Source organism: Vigna angularis, chromosome 4 (genome assembly GCF_016808095.1).
Source record: "Vigna angularis cultivar LongXiaoDou No.4 chromosome 4, ASM1680809v1, whole genome shotgun sequence".
Lineage (NCBI taxonomy): Eukaryota > Viridiplantae > Streptophyta > Magnoliopsida > Fabales > Fabaceae > Vigna > Vigna angularis.
In genome coordinates, this window is record NC_068973.1 from 841,552 (window position 1) to 857,500 (window position 15,949).

Below are 15,949 nucleotides of genomic sequence, written 5' to 3' on the forward strand. Positions count from 1 at the left end.
TCTAAATATCTCCATCACTAATAAGGTAAATAATTTTCAATTTTGATTGATAGAAAAAATTGACCAAAATGAATGTGAGTATCATCCATATATGATCATGACTACAATTACTATGTTCTTTACATCTTTTCATTTTTTTTTCAAGTTTTGGTGAGAAAAGTTATTTTTATAACTTCATTCAAAGTCATATTCACGTAGGACCTCAACCACAATCACTGCCATAAAAAATATTTTATTGCATTCAATGAACCAAAAAACTAATAGAATAAATCAAAGAATTTTCATTAACACTCATTATTTTGTTATAGCAAGAGTTGATAACATTATAAAAACAATAATATAATATAAAATAAATAATAAATAAATTAAAAAATTTAAACAAAATAACAATGTTAAGATATTAAAGAGATCTTGAAAATTGGAATTAGAAAATGAGTTATTCATTTTATAATTCATATAAATATATACTCTTGACATAGATAAATAAGAGAAATTGAAAATATTTTAAAATAATTTTCTTCAAATTTTCATACGAGAGAATAGTTTTATATTTATATTTGGTGATATAACTTAAACATGATAAATACAAGAAATTATTGACTAAATTAGATATCATTTTATAAATTAAAATTAATAAGTATTAAAATAGTATTTATTATTAATAAAAATTATAATTACTTGTTTTAACTACTTCCTATTATTTCTCAAAAATCATAAAATTACACAAGAGACAATCTTAAATTCATTTCACAAAAATAGAAATTATAAACATTTTAAAACAAAAAAGAAAAAAAAATGTTGAAGCTTCGGACAACAAAAGCCACACTAAACTATATAAACAAACTTAGTTACTCCCTCCATTTTTTTTAAATATAATATTTTTGAAAAACTTTTTTCTTTTTATTTAACTATCATCCACAAAAATTAAGATAATATTAATTAGTTTACGCACATGTCTTCATTATAATACATGAAAAACAAAGGTAAATTAAAATATATTGGTCATACTTTTTTTTAAGGTATACATTAAAATGTCTTTATATAAGATAAAGTATATTGAATTCAAGTGAAGCACATGCCCTTCCAGAGAGTTCAAGAGCTATTCGTGAGAGATCACGAGTTATTATATATATATATATATATTCTCAATTTATTGTGTTGTTTATTAGTGTGCCACGACAGCTCTCATGTGTGATGGATTACAAAATTTTATTCTCCTCCAAATATTCTCATATAGTGGGATTTAAATAGAAATGTTATTTATATATTATTGATTTGATTAAACTAATGAAAGTTGGTATATTTTTTTTATCAAACGCGAAAATTGATTTAGATTGATTTTTTACCATATAAGTATTCTTATTAAAAAACTAATTAAAAGAATGAAAAAGTATTTCTAAAAATATTTTTTATTTAAAAATATTATTTTTAACTATCAATAATAATTATAAAATAAAAAAGAATAAATAATTTTGTTTTAAAAAATCAAATATTAAATATAAAAGTATAAGAATAAATTAATAATTTATGTGTTACAACATAATAATTTATAAACACATATACTATTTAATTTTATTAAATCATTAAATCATATAGTTTAACTAAATAAATTTATATTTTTTATTTAAAAATATTATTATAATCATCGAATAAACTGGGAGTAGATAGTAATTTAACGTTTAGGGTTTTCATTGACAAAGTCATAGGTATAAATTTTAAACAAGAGCTACAGAAGGAGCCACGCCGCATCGTTTGGGAGCAACACTGATATTGTAAGTCTATAGATCCGATGTATTAGGTTTTTGCAAATATGTTATAAATTTGTTATTTGTAATTTTGATTCAATTCTATATTCAAACCTCTGCGTTCTTCTCGATCTCTTTAGGTATAAGTTTTTCAGTTTATTCTTCTTTCGTTTGTTGGATCTAAGTTACTTCTTTCTTCCATTTGTTAGATCTAAGCTATTTCGTGTCTTCTATTTATTAGATACGAGTTTACTAGTCCATTTTTGTTTATTAGGTATAAGTTGTTTTGTTTCTTCTCTGTTTTTTTTAATAGCTATAATTTTGTTTTGTTTCTTGTATACAAGTAGGTTACAGAACATGCACAAGGAAACACACCAGGAAATGTAATTTTTTTATGGTTTAGAATAGAATGTTGGTGTGATCTTTATCTTTTACATGTAGAGGTTAAGTAGAGCTTTTGCCAATGGACGGGGTTGATAAACAATTTTGAAAGCCCTCTGTTTGGTATGCAGTTATAAGATATTTTGGAAGCACATGGTTTCTATTTTTTTTAGTGATCGAAGTGAAGTACGCGAATTTGTTGAATTGACACACTGAGTTCATAGAAATGGATTAGAAGAAATTGGATGCAGAATCCAATTAGATATTGTGGATTGTATGATGTTAATTTTACATCGAGTATTGCTATGGAGGTGAATGAACAAATGTTGAAATAATATGTTGGTGCTGTTTTTATTATGGTTGTTGCTTGGTTTGATTGACCAGGGAAGCTTAGCTAGCATAGAATGTGGAATGTGGATGTTATGGAACATGGAATCTGTTGTTCACAACTCAGAGTTGTTGCGAGTTTGTAATGTCTATAGAAAGTGTTTTTGTAATTCTGGTTTATGCATTTGATACATATCTTGTATGTCGAGTTTGTACTACTAGTTTTTATTCATGACATCAACTTTGCCTATAAAAAAATAAAGGGAAGACAATAGGATCAAAGTACTAAACTATTATATCCTGGATCATTAAGTTTGTGTTTATATATGTATGTATGTATGTTTAGTGTAGAGTTTTCTTATTTTTTTCCTGTAAGTTTTAGTGGTTGTTAATGATCTATTATTTTTATTTGTGCTTGAATACGAAACAGTTGATGTGAGTTTTTCTTGGACATTTTGCCATTATAATAGGAATAATTTGGTACAGGATTTACCATAGTTCAAACACATACAAAAGTAGAAAATATTTAAGTGTCACACACCCCTACATCTTAATTCCATACCCACAGAAATACAATAAAGAATATCAACTCAAAATTTTGCTGCATTTTTTATGCGCAAACCAAAAGCTCTGAGAAGCATGTACTTTCTATCTAACCAGTAACTTTATGAGCATTAACCAAAGCACCTCCAACCAGCATCCCTCTTACCTGTAGAACCCTCCCTCTAAAATCTATCTTCATCAATTCTTCCTGTGAATTGGTGAAAACCTGACTTATAGTGTACGTTTTTTTTTGTATACGATATTCTTCTCTAATCTGCTGCTAAGTGTTGTATACGATATTCTTCACTAAGTTATAACATATGCTTGCCACACGACAGACTGTGCCCCAACCAACTTGATATACTCTGCCAATCATAAAATATACATCAGATATGAACTTTATGCCTCTGGTTCTGCTCTATAATACAATGACTATGTGAGAGCTTTTAAATTACTACGAGAATATATAAGTTAAACTACATAAACAAGAAATATGGTTTTGGATTGTAATTGGTTTAGTCTTAAATTTTTTGTCAGTGATCTGTTTGCCATGATTATGTATATCTTTATTTGAAGTTATTCAATAATGTCTTGGAACTAACCAAAATTTTATTATTTCTATTACAGTGGAACCAAAGTGAGGGAAAACTCTTGAAGCTCTAGCATGGGCCTGCTATCTCATGTTAGGTCCACATTTGTGGGAAAATGTTGCAAAGGAAACTTTGGCATGTCAAGATTCCTGCAGTCGAATGATTTTCAGCACAAGTTGATTTTATCCAGTGGTAAAGAATATGAGCATTTTAGCAAGAGGTCGTATTCTTCCCCTTCTATGACGCCTGGAACTGAGAGTACGACTGCAATTACTAAATTTAAGATGCCAAATATAGGGAGTGAAGGCTTTGCCTTTTCATCCTTTTTATCAACTGTCAACAGAAATTCAAGTATGATTAATTTCAGTAGTTGCTTCAAAACCCCTGTGAAACCTGAACAGATTGCTGCAAATCCTGTCATCCGTAAAATGACTACTGGGATGGAGAAGATACCAAGGGCTTTAAGGTTTGTGTTCTTTCATTACCATTTAAATGTTAATATATATGTTACATACAATTTTAATAGACTATTGTAGTTTGCAACACATCCTTTTTGCCACTGAAAAGAGTGACAATGAGAGGTTTAAAATGGGATTGACTTTCAAATTGTGTCATAACAAAGTGCAAGAAGACGTGATATAAGGTGGGTATTTGGTTAAGCTAAACTTTTATAAACCTAGGATGTTTTTCATACATAGAGATAAAAAAAGTACAGCAAATACACTTTAGTTATGAATTTTTTTCCTGAAATATTCAATCTCAATACTCTAGCATTTAGGGAAATATACACATTTATGTTATCTTCCTGTTCTTGAAATTACACATTGGATTTGTCGCTTCCTAATATCAGTATTGTAGGATAGTATTCGTTTCTAGAGAGTGAATACCTTACATGTGTCCAAGGTATGGGATAAAAGAAAGATGTCTTAGTGGCTTTTTCTAAGTCTCCGCATCGCCTTTAAATTTGATTCTTTAATTGTCTCAGACTGTATAACTTAAGATAGACTAGAACAAGAGTGCATATGTTGTAACGATGAAGAAATATTAAAATATAACGTGGTAAGAGTTAGGAAAAAACTAAAGTTTTTATTGAGATAAACTGATTATCATAACTTGTAATGATTAATCTTGAATTTCTTATAGAGAACACGATTGATCATTTTCAGTAATCATATATTCCAAGTGTTGTCTTTATTATGAATAGATGGATGTGTGGAGGCTTCCCTGCGATAGCCTTTTGTGATGCACCAGAACCGTGGCAATTAGGATTTCAAGATGCGGCAACACCTATAATGCAAGGAATAATGGACTTACATCACGATATCTTTTTCTTCCTTGTTCAAATTGCGGTTTTTGTGTTGTGGGTCTTGTCTCGTGCTTTATGGTGTTTCAGGTCTAAAATTAGTCCAATCCCACAAAGGATTGTTCATGGAACCACCATTGAGATTCTCTGGACCATATTTCCCAGTATCATCCTCATGTTTATCGCCATACCATCATTCACTTTGTTATACTCAATGGACGATGTTGTAGTTGATCCTGCCATTACTATCAAAGCTATTGGGCATCAATGGTATTGGAGTTATGAGTATTCAGACTATAACAATTCGGATGAGCAGTCACTTGCTTTTGACAGTTATATGGTTCCAGAAGATGATCTAGAATTGGGTCAACTGCGTTTATTAGAAGTTGACAATAGAGTGGTGGTACCAGCCAAAACTCATCTGCGTGTTCTGATAACATCAGCTGATGTACTTCATAGCTGGGCTGTACCTTCCTTAGGTGTGAAATGTGATGCAGTACCTGGTCGTTTGAATCAGATCTCTACTTTTATACAACGAGAAGGAGTTTATTATGGTCAGTGCAGTGAAATTTGTGGAACTAATCATGCTTTTATGCCTATTGTTGTGGAAGCTGTTTCTACTAAGGATTATGGTTCCTGGGTTTCCAATCAAATCCAATAATCTTGGTGGAGACAATGACGACATTGATATGGTGACAGAAGTAGCAGTGACAAGAATTGCTGATGGTCAGATAAGACAAATAAAATTAAGTATTTTTCAATGAGTATTTCGTATTTGAACCAAAGAATTGTCTCAGCAACAGAATTAAGTTTGTCACTGTCTATTTGCACTTGGTTTGTGTCCCATTTTATTTTGTTATAAAATAATACCTGAAACAGTGTATTTTTGTTATGTGCCATACTTTTTTTTTGAGAAATTAAATGCATACATATTTATTTGTTGGGAAGTTTGTGGTGTGATTTTAGTTGATTCTGGATAAAAGATTTATCCAAATCAATAGAAATATGTATATACTACAATTTGATCTGATTCAGTTGAAATTCGTTCTGCAATGCAAATCTAGTCGAATTTCCTTGTAAGTTTTTGTATTTGATGGATAAATTATTTTAATCACATCAATTAGTTATCTTTATTTGTTTGAAACTTCACTTTGGATAAATAATAAGTGAAATGTTTGAAGGATACGATTCAGATTAATTATTTATTATAAAAAATGGAGAGAAACGTGCATTTACTTTTTAATATTGACAATTTAAAGTTTTTTCAGCAATTTGATTGTAACCTAAGTTCTCTAACTCCTTTTCGTATTAAACCAACGTTTTTGGTTAACTAATACTAATTTCATGAAAACAATTTTACCTAATTTTACCGAATTTTGCTTGTAGGCTGACCATTTTGCACTTATCATAAGTGTGCTCAAAATTAATAGATTTTAGAGATTTTGGAGTTATATCATCACAATTTACATTGATAAATATCGATTATTATAAATTCTGAGTTGTCGTTGCATCAATCAAATTAAAAAATCATTTTTATAGCAACATCAACTTACAATTATATGATGTTCTACTCCAAAAATAAATAATACTCCATCGAACCAATTTAATTGTTAGATATATCTGAATCATAAAATCCTCCAATATAAATATATACGAATCTAAGGATTTGCTCTTACATGACATAAAACAGTTACATAATAAATCAATAATATAATAAAATAGAATAACAACAATCAGAATTACATCATGTTATTATTAACACTTACTTCGGGTGTTCATAGCCCACCCATAATCACTTAAAATATATCATACTAAGACTTGAAGATCGTTTCTTTAACTACAATTCTTATTAGTATTTATACATAAGATATTTTTCTTTTAATACTTTGATGGAACACATTCTTTTATTCATTATCTTAAGAGTTAGAACTTTGAACAAGTGTAAAATGAAATGAAAACGAAAAACTTAATACAAATCTATTTTAATGAGCTCTTGTGATTAGACATCTCAATTCCAAACCCTATTCACTCTTAATTGTTTTAAGTTTTTCTACATGTTGAACTTATTTTAATAAACCACCTATTCTATTATCCAAGAGCAATTGAATAGTTAAATTAAATTAAATAAAATAAACAACTACATTTACTTTTATTTTATGAAAAAACATGTTATATTGCATATTCTCCAATTATTTTTAACTAGAGAATCACATCTCATGAAATATATAAACATTTCTTAAGGAACAATATGGTATCCAAATTTTGTTAGTTCTTGGAAATCATAATTTCTAGAGTTTATGGAAATTGTGAATTACTACTCCTAAGAATAATTAAGTTCGGTTTGGATGGTGACAAATATCGTTAACAACTTTTATATCCCATTTTTAGAAATCAAATAGTAGTTATTGATTTTAATTTAAAACTTTAATTCGTTACAACATTAAATGACTTAATAAGAGTCTGGTCAAAATAAAATTAACATCTCTCATGAAAACGTTTTTTTTTTATGGAAACTTTTAAAAAATTCCAGAAAAGCATTGATTGAATGTTATTTTAAAAAGCAAAACCAAACACGATGAACAAGTTTTCCAACTTCATATTCCCAAAAAGAAATCTTTCGATCAAACATCGATATTCCCATTATCCTTTTACAGGAAAAGAAAAATGATTAAAGAAGTCTTATTTAAATGAAAAAGAAACCCAGAATAAGCAAAACATTATTAAAATGAAAAAAAAAAAATATAAGCTGAAATGCTCTCGTTGAGAGTCGAACTCAAGACCTCCCGCTTACTAAACGGGTGCTCTAACCAACTGAGCTACGAGAGCCAGATGTTATTATAATAATCATTACTAAAAATATATATATACTTCGTTTAATTTTTACATACATTAATTAAGAAGAAGTGTATTTTTTGAATAGGATAGTTTTACAGTCATTTTTACTAAAATAATTACATTTAAAATTATTGATTTTAATTTTAAAAAAAAATTGCATAGCTAATTTAGTTTTTATTACATATTTTGATATAGACAATGATTTATACAATTATTATTATATAAATAAATCCAAAACACATAAGCTTACTCTCTCCTCTTGCCGGTGCCACAATAAACTCTCTCTCTCTCTATCTCTCTCTCTATCTCTCTCTCCGACGTACATTCCTCGCTGTTTTTGATCTTAGGGTTTCATGGACTCCTCAAATTCGTGGGTTTCCACGCGCATCTCCACCTCTTCACGCCGCCATCATTCTCGATCTGGTCTCGCACTAACTCCACTCTCTTGATTCTGTTGTTTGAATTTGAAAAAACTTTTATTATTGGATAGAAAAGATTATGATATGGCGAACTGCAATTGTTGTTGCAGATCTGTACATGGAGGAGAGTGAAGGGAACGATGATTTAAGAGCGGAGTACCTCTGCCCTTACTGCGCCGAGGATTACGACGTCGTTTCTCTCTGTTGCCACATTGACGAGCACCATCCTATACAAGCCAAAAACGGGGTCCGTTTCCCCTTTCTTCTTTCCACTTACCAATTACCAATTACCGACACAACCTCTTAACTTAATATCAAGGTTTAAACTTATTTTAATCCTTCTAATTAAAAGAAAAAAAATTCGTGTTCCATTCATGCTCTACATATACGTCTTTAATCACTTTTAGATGTAGTTATAGGAACTTAAGTCATTAAAAATGTATATTTGTAGAGATTAAAATAAGATGTTTTCAGTGTCGTAACTATATAATATGTAATGTTTACGGGTATAAAGTTGAAAGGAGTAGTTAAACATGATGTAAATTAGTGATCATAGTAAAAAAGATAAATAAATTATGTATTTTGATTAACACTCTCAATTCCTTCAAGTTCTTCATGAGGATGAGCGAGTGAGTTTGTGGGTGGGTCTGCTTGCTAACTCAACAGCAATATTGGTTCTGTTATGTTCTGTGCTCGCATTATATCTTTTATTAGCTGATTGCTTGTTTCGCGCGCTAAGTCGTGTTTCTTAATTGTTGCTTGGTGCTTGCGTCTGCAGGTGTGTCCTGTTTGTGGCAAAAAGGTAGGAATGGATATCATTGGACATATTACCACGCAACATGGGAGCTTCTTGAGGATATCCTTTTTGCAATTTGGTTCTTATGTTTCTTGATTATGGTGTTTCTATTCGTCTTTGCTTCAGTGATTTGATAATTTTAAGTTGACGGTTCAGTTGTTTGATGCTCGTGAAGTTTGAAAAGTCGTGCACGGTTTAATAGAGGAAATATGAAGTGAAATGATTGATTTTTTTGTGAAAAGTTAAAATTAACTTACGGACTTTAGCTTTTTGAAATGTAGGATATTATAACTTTTGAAATGGTTGTCATCCATAAATTGATTTTAACTTAGGAAGGAAGCTTGATTCATTTTATTTTCGAATTTTTTCCTTCCATAAACATTTAAACTATACCAAAATTTGTTGATGGATAAAATTTCAATATCCATGCATATTTCCTTTTAATAAAGGAAAAGAGAAAACAAAAAATGAAACCTGTAAAATGTCATGTGAAGAGTTTTCATGTGTCTTCCCGTCATTATGAATGGTCAAGTCAGCTACTTGCAGAGTAGTGAATGTGTGATAAATTTCTATGAGCCATGAGCCAATTTGAGTATGTTTCTATTAAGGAAGCATTAGTTTATGTTGTTTGAAATGAAGAACAGTGGTACTCGACTACGCATGTTTTATCTGATGTATTAGACTTTATCAAATGTGGCAAATTGTTTGGTGTAGTTATTCCTGTGATTTCAACATTGTTAAATGATATATCATGTGTTGAATCTGTCCTATTTAGTTAACTATGTATGTAGAACAAGAGTCTTTGTGTTGGGATGACAAAGTATGCGCCGACTTTGAATATCTGTAAAATTAGCCACAAACGAGTAGAATAAATAGCCGCTAATTGGGATGAGTGTAGGATATCTAGACGAGTCTACGATAGGTATTTACTTGTAAATTTTGTTGTGGACGAGGACGTGTAGTATACTATAGTACTTATCCTATACCTATTTTATTTTTATATGGTTTTGCTAACTTAAACCCATTTTGTGTTTTAGAAGGAGTAAGTTAGCAAATACACCTTGGATGTGTTTTAAAATTTTTTAGTTATACTTACTAAGTCATTTTAAAAGATAAGTGGATATAAGTTAGCAAGCCTGATTCTCCCATTTGCAAACTCACCCACTTATATACTTAGAAAGAGTAATTTACCAAGTTTCACATTGGGTGTATGTTAAAAAATTTGCAGTTATAACTTGCAACCTTACTCTTTCTAAAAGAACAAGTAAGTGTAAGTTAGCAAAACCTATTAAATAATATAAACATATTCACGCATTCAATTTATTTCGTGCTTTTGGAGAAACCAACAGAAATGCATGTTAACAATAGCATTCTATGTTTTGAGTGCTATAACAAATAACAGAAGGAATCAACTATATCCTTTCATTCAAGAATTAATTTTTATAATTAATATTTCTTTTATTGATTTATATACAGGGGAAGTGTGCAGTAATGGGAATGAGAATAAATATATAGGTATTCAAATGGCACAGGCATGAAGGTTAAAGTTGTTTATCCACACACCATAGTGACAAATGCAATTTTTTTTTTTAAATACGGGCAGAGAAAAGGGTACGAATACAATAGTACTTTACCCAGTCCCTATCCATTCTCGTTCTTATGGGGAAGGTGAACCCAAATCGAATTTCCTATCTGCATTGCCTTGGTAGCTTTTTGATTTCAAGTACTATTCATTTGGCCAAATGATTTTCCATAACCAAAGTTTACGTGCAGCGTAAAAGGAGGGTTAGGAAAGGAGGCTCTTGCTCTACACTTTCTATGTTGAGGAGAGAGTTACGAGATGGAGCCTTGCAGTCACTTCTTGGAGGTTCTTCATTCATAGCTTCCTCCAATTCTGACCCTGATCCTCTGTTATCATCTTTTATGTTCAGCCCACTTGTTGCTGATGAGTCTTTGAGTGCAACACTTCCTGCTTCCATCCAAGGTGCTCTTGTAAAAGAAAACTCAAAAGATCATTTCTTGGAAAGGTAGGAAGGTTGATACCGCTATCTTATTATGTCCTTCTATTCTTGAAAAATTAATGGGAAACATTTAGGTTGTTTGTGTAATAGTTATAGTATTGGGTGCGTCTTATGCTCTGTATGTGGTTAAATTTGTTACCGTTTTCTTTTTTAAAACTGACTGATAAAATAGGTAACGGTTTCTTGCATTCAGGTATTCATGAATTGGAACCTATAGGTCACATTTTGAATACGTATTTGAAGTTAGATTTATCGAGATATAATGAGTAATTCGATCTGCATTCAATAGTTGTGATTAGTGGAATAACTTGAACTGTTATGATCATTTTAGCATCGTGTCACCCTGCTTCGAAACCTTTTCATTCATTTTGTGATTCACAACTATTCCAACACTTATAGTCTGACAATGTTATGTTGTTACAGAAAACCTAAACAGTTACAGCTGTCAGAAGAAGATAAAGTAGAGAACGCTCGGAGGTTTGAATTTGTGCAAGGGCTTCTGTTGTCCACCATTCTTGATGATAAATTATGACTGCATTTGTAGCTCGTATGCCATTATTGTATTAGGAGCTGGAGCTGTAAGCACGAGAGAGAGAGAGAGAGAAAGAAAGAGAGAGAAATTCAGAACGATACGAAGTGGCGGTAGTTATATATATGTATTGTGTCTATAGTTATGTTCATAAATGCAACGTTTTTTTATCCTGCTTGTCTTCTATGTTACTTCCGAATAACCATTGGGAATAAAATTCGTTTCACTAGCACGAGCATATGGTGGCAGTAGAATTTATAATTGTACATCCCATTCAGTTTTAAGGATTGTCTCGTCAGACTTTTCTAGATGATCCATAAAAAAGGCATTACTTGAATTTTTCTAGCTTAATTTTAGCAGTTCTGCCTGGTCAATTGGTTGAATTTTCTGATTGGTTATCGGGACCAAAGGTAAAGTTGGTTATTAATTGAAGGTTTCAAAATATCTGTTTGTTTACATGGCATAATGGGTACGCTTAAGATACCTTTGTATACAGAAGATGGTAGCTATAGTCTGTACAAAACTAGGTAGAGTACCAATTAAAAAGCATATTTACTACACATTTAGACCTTTTCCTCGTTATCAGGTAAATCACGGGGTTAGAAAGCCTTACTAAAAACTAGACTGTTGGCATGGTAGATGATGCTCGATTCAATCAGACGCATGCCTATCTGCGCAGACAAATAAAAGTTGCTAACCTCCACTCAAATTTTGCATTTTTATTGTCAAATCATTCGACAGCTGTTTGTCATGGTTAACATTTTGTTTCCTTTAATGGATTTGGGAGAGAGTGATTGAAATGATTTGAAGATAATTTTTTGTTGTTTATTTGAGTGAATTTGGATGTAAGTGAGAGTGGATTTGGAAGTAAATTTTTTTAATCTGTCATATCAATCAAATCTTACACTAATTATTACAAACTTTACTTCTAAATCCATTCTCACTTATCTCAAAATTTACTCAAATAAACAACAAAAAATTTACCTTCAAATTCTCTCAAATTCATTCAATCATTCTTTCCCAAATCCATTCAAATAAAATGATTTACACACACATTTTATATGTATTTTTTTTTTATCAAATGACTAATTACTGTTATCACTTCAGTGCTCTCATATTTTCTCAAGAATCCACTACATTTTATGGTGGGTGAATATGACTTCAATTGCAGAAAAACCACCACTTGACTAATGAGTCAATCTTTTTTTCTAAATATTTTCTTTCCACCAAAAATTATGCCAATGGAGGAGAGACCCCACCAAAATGGTAGAAGTATACCTAACCATCACACATGGCCAATGCAGGCCACCCTAGCCGGCAGCCACCACTGGTATATAAATAAAGACTTCCCTTTCCACATATCAGCAACCAACACCAACATCTTCTCACAATAACCACATCACTGTCATGGGTGTATTTACTCAGGTTTATGACACCCCTGCTGCTGTGCCTCCTGCTAGGCTTTTCAAAGCCATGACCTTGGATTTCCATAACCTCTTCCCAAAGCTTGTGGATAGCATCCACAGTATTGAATTCACCCAAGGAAATGGTGCTCCTGGCACCATCAAGAAGATCACCACCATTGAAGGTCAGTAAATATAAAACGCTACCTTTTAATTAATTCAATACATGGCATAGCACATACTTACATAAGATTCTAGAATTGAACGTTGTTGTGTAAAAGAACTTGATGAATGTGAATGAAATGAACATGGGAGCAGGTGAAGAAAGCAAGTATGTGCTGCACAGAGTTGATGCAATCGATGAGGGTAGCTTTGTGTACAACTTCAGCATAATTGATGGCAGTGGCTTGCCTGAGACATTGGAGAAGATCTCATTCGAGAGCCAACTGGTAGAAGGCTCCAATGGAGGAACAATTAGGAAGGTGCATGCCAAATATTTCACAAAAGGTGAAGCTGTTCTTACTGAGGAGGAACTGAAGGCTAACCAAACCAAGATCCAAGGTCTTGTGAAGCTCGTTGAAGGCTATCTTCTGGCAAATCCTCATTACTGAACCTCTTTGCAGTAAACCATTCAACCCTTCATGGATATCTGCATGCAGACTCACCAATAAATTAATAATATTTTTTTAAACTTTATAGTATTATAGTTAAAAATCCATGTTGAGCGGAGATAAGATCGATAGCATATAAATAAGTATAAACTTTATCTTACATTTTGTGAGATTGAATGAAGAATAACTTAAGAGTCATAACATACTTAATAAACCTACAAAATTAGGTCTAAGATAAACATGAACACGTTAAGAACTTGAATATTTCATGCAGAAAAAAAATAGACATGAGGTTAGCAGTCAAAACAAAATGGCTAGTTAATGCAATGAGTTACTTAAACTTAATTTTGATGAAAGATATAATTATAATTGAAAATGTTTCTTATATATTATTAATTTAAACAAATACCATATATATTAGCAATAAAAAACAAATCAATGAATTTGATATATATAGGTGTGTGCGTTTGTTTCACTTAATTAACACAGCTGATAAATAAATATTGGAAACACAACGGAACGAAAGGAAATGAATGTTTATTGTAACTTTGTCTTAAAATATGCTTAAAATGAGAATCTCAAATATTATGAACACCCCAATTTTTATTATCTATTTTAATGTAATAAGTAGCTTGTTAATACATAAACACCTTATTTAACTAAACAATATAAAAAATTAAATTAACCAGATTAGAGAACACATCTTTGCTTGTGAATTTAGAAACTTTGCCGTCCATCAACTCTTTGTTCTTTGCTTCAGTCAATTTCTAACTTTTTCTGGATTATCTTCATAGTATAAGTATAATTAAGAGATTAAATATACTAGTTCATTGTATAATTAAGTACAATTTTAAATTAAAAAATGTGTTTCAAATTATGCGTATGACTCAACACAAACCGTGCATTCGCGTCCGCGCATATATATATATATATATATATATATATATATATATATATATATATATATATATATATATATATATATATATATATATATATATATATATATATATATATATATATATATATATATATATTCATGGTCGGCAAACATACATTGTTTCTATCATTTGGTCAATTTGGACAAAGTCCACATTTGATGACAAATAATTCGATCGAAGGATGTTGGTAACATATATCTTTAAATGTTATTCTTTTCCACATAGGATATTAATATCCTTTTATACAAAATTTATGTAAAATTTGTTCAATTATGATAATTTTTTTTATTAATTCATAATAGGATTTGCTTTATTTAATGAAACTCTTCGGATTTTTATTATATTATAACGAGCATGGTAAAATAATTTGCTTTTTATAAATTGTGATATTTCTCGAGGGATATTACGTTGTGAGCATGCAGCTGTCAATTAATTGCTAATCAATTATTAGTTAAACTAAATTCTATTATTGATAATAGATTTAATTTAATCTAATGAATTAGATTCGTTGACTACTAGCAACTATTTTTTTTTTAAATGAGAATATTTCTTGGTATATCTTTTTTATTATTTTAACGTTTGATGACATCGAACTTGTTGAATCATTCTGAATACTACAAAATTAATCTAGATATATCTATCAGAGTAAAGACAACGTACAAGTAAATAAAATGAGGAATTATTTTATGAAAGATAATCACATATTAAGTTTTCACAAATAATGTAAAAGAAAAATCCTTAGAGAAGAAAATAAACTTTATTCTATTACCAATATATATATATACACACACACACCCAAAAAATAAAGTGGCATCAACATAATTATCTGAAAAAAAAATCAATAAAGCCGTGATTTCATTAACTTAATAAACTTCTTTATTTAAAAATAAATTAATAAAGCCGTCTTTGAATTCACATGAATTTTATATCTCTAATAAATAAAGGTTTAGGTAAAAAGGCAAAAAGTTATTGACTATAGGATGTTCTAACCAGAATAATAATAAATCTTTTTTACATTTCACTCTAATTAATACACTAAGTGTTTGAATCTTAAAATCTAACTCCGAGTCTAATGTACTTTCTTTAGACTTAAATTTTTATTTCAATAATTTACACAACGGATATTTATATTAAAACTTTATATAAGTTACGAAAATAAAATTTCATTTTTAATTAGAAATAATATTGAAAGTGTATAAAGAATCACATCTAAATTTTCATCAGAAGTTTGATTTCACTCAAACAGGTTAATTTTTGTCATAACCTTGTTGGGTTCTTCATTTTATTGAAGTCCACCATATTCTCATTGGGTAAGAATGTTCTACGGTATTATAAATATGTTTGGATGCACTTATAGATATTTAAAAATGTAAAAGAAATTAATATTAAAGCTGATTTAGCATAAGTTAAGAAAAAAACAAATTAAAACTTTCATAAATTAATTTTTATATGAAAAGGTTTATTTGCAAGTTCTGTTAGGGTTGATCGATCTGTATAAGAGAAGA

General features: G+C 30.1%; 3 protein-coding genes and 1 non-coding gene across 5 annotated transcripts; 3 read left to right on the top strand and 1 right to left on the bottom strand.

Moving 5' to 3' along the window:
- Positions 1-1,673: 1,673 nt before the first annotated feature.
- Positions 1,674-5,836, top strand: LOC108322296 (cytochrome c oxidase subunit 2, mitochondrial). Of its 2 annotated transcripts, none has more exons than XM_017554331.2 (3): positions 1,674-1,772; positions 3,624-4,052; positions 4,791-5,836. In XM_017554331.2, the coding sequence occupies exons 2-3, from the start codon at positions 3,661-3,663 to the stop codon at positions 5,548-5,550; spliced, it is 1,152 nt and encodes a 383-aa protein (XP_017409820.1). In that variant the 5' UTR covers positions 1,674-1,772; positions 3,624-3,660; the 3' UTR covers positions 5,551-5,836. The 2 variants fall into 2 exon arrangements, with proteins under 2 accessions (XP_017409820.1, XP_017409821.1); XM_017554332.2 differs by lacking the exon at positions 1,674-1,772 and adding an exon at positions 1,786-1,885.
- A 1,805-nt stretch (positions 5,837-7,641) lies between these two features.
- Positions 7,642-7,715, bottom strand: TRNAT-AGU (transfer RNA threonine (anticodon AGU)). Its single transcript has one exon. It is a non-coding gene; the product is annotated as a tRNA-Thr (tRNA).
- A 229-nt stretch (positions 7,716-7,944) lies between these two features.
- On the top strand, positions 7,945-11,721 carry LOC108322297 (protein DEHYDRATION-INDUCED 19 homolog 4). Its single transcript, XM_017554333.2, has 5 exons — positions 7,945-8,147; positions 8,254-8,390; positions 8,922-8,999; positions 10,707-10,966; positions 11,384-11,721. The coding sequence occupies exons 1-5, from the start codon at positions 8,078-8,080 to the stop codon at positions 11,490-11,492; spliced, it is 654 nt and encodes a 217-aa protein (XP_017409822.1). The 5' UTR covers positions 7,945-8,077; the 3' UTR covers positions 11,493-11,721.
- Positions 11,722-12,561: 840 nt separating this feature from the next.
- On the top strand, positions 12,562-13,623 carry LOC108322298 (pathogenesis-related protein 10). Its single transcript, XM_017554335.2, has 2 exons — positions 12,562-13,077; positions 13,211-13,623. The coding sequence occupies exons 1-2, from the start codon at positions 12,897-12,899 to the stop codon at positions 13,501-13,503; spliced, it is 474 nt and encodes a 157-aa protein (XP_017409824.1). The 5' UTR covers positions 12,562-12,896; the 3' UTR covers positions 13,504-13,623.
- The last annotated feature ends 2,326 nt before the right edge of the window (positions 13,624-15,949 follow it).

Bases quoted from the DNA above. Each gene is read 5' to 3' on its own strand.
- LOC108322298 (XM_017554335.2), top strand. From the start codon at position 12,897: ATGGGTGTATTTACTCAGGTTTATGACACCCCTGCTGCTGTGCCTCCT. The intron at 13,078-13,210 runs GTCAGTAAATAT...ACATGGGAGCAG, and splicing joins GAAGATCACCACCATTGAAG to GTGAAGAAAGCAAGTATGTG.
- LOC108322297 (XM_017554333.2), top strand. From the start codon at position 8,078: ATGGACTCCTCAAATTCGTGGGTTTCCACGCGCATCTCCACCTCTTCA. The intron at 8,148-8,253 runs GTCTCGCACTAA...TTGTTGTTGCAG, and splicing joins CCGCCATCATTCTCGATCTG to ATCTGTACATGGAGGAGAGT. The intron at 9,000-10,706 runs ATATCCTTTTTG...ACCAAAGTTTAC, and splicing joins AACATGGGAGCTTCTTGAGG to GTGCAGCGTAAAAGGAGGGT.
- LOC108322296 (XM_017554331.2), top strand. From the start codon at position 3,661: ATGGGCCTGCTATCTCATGTTAGGTCCACATTTGTGGGAAAATGTTGC. The intron at 4,053-4,790 runs GTTTGTGTTCTT...TATTATGAATAG, and splicing joins AAGATACCAAGGGCTTTAAG to ATGGATGTGTGGAGGCTTCC.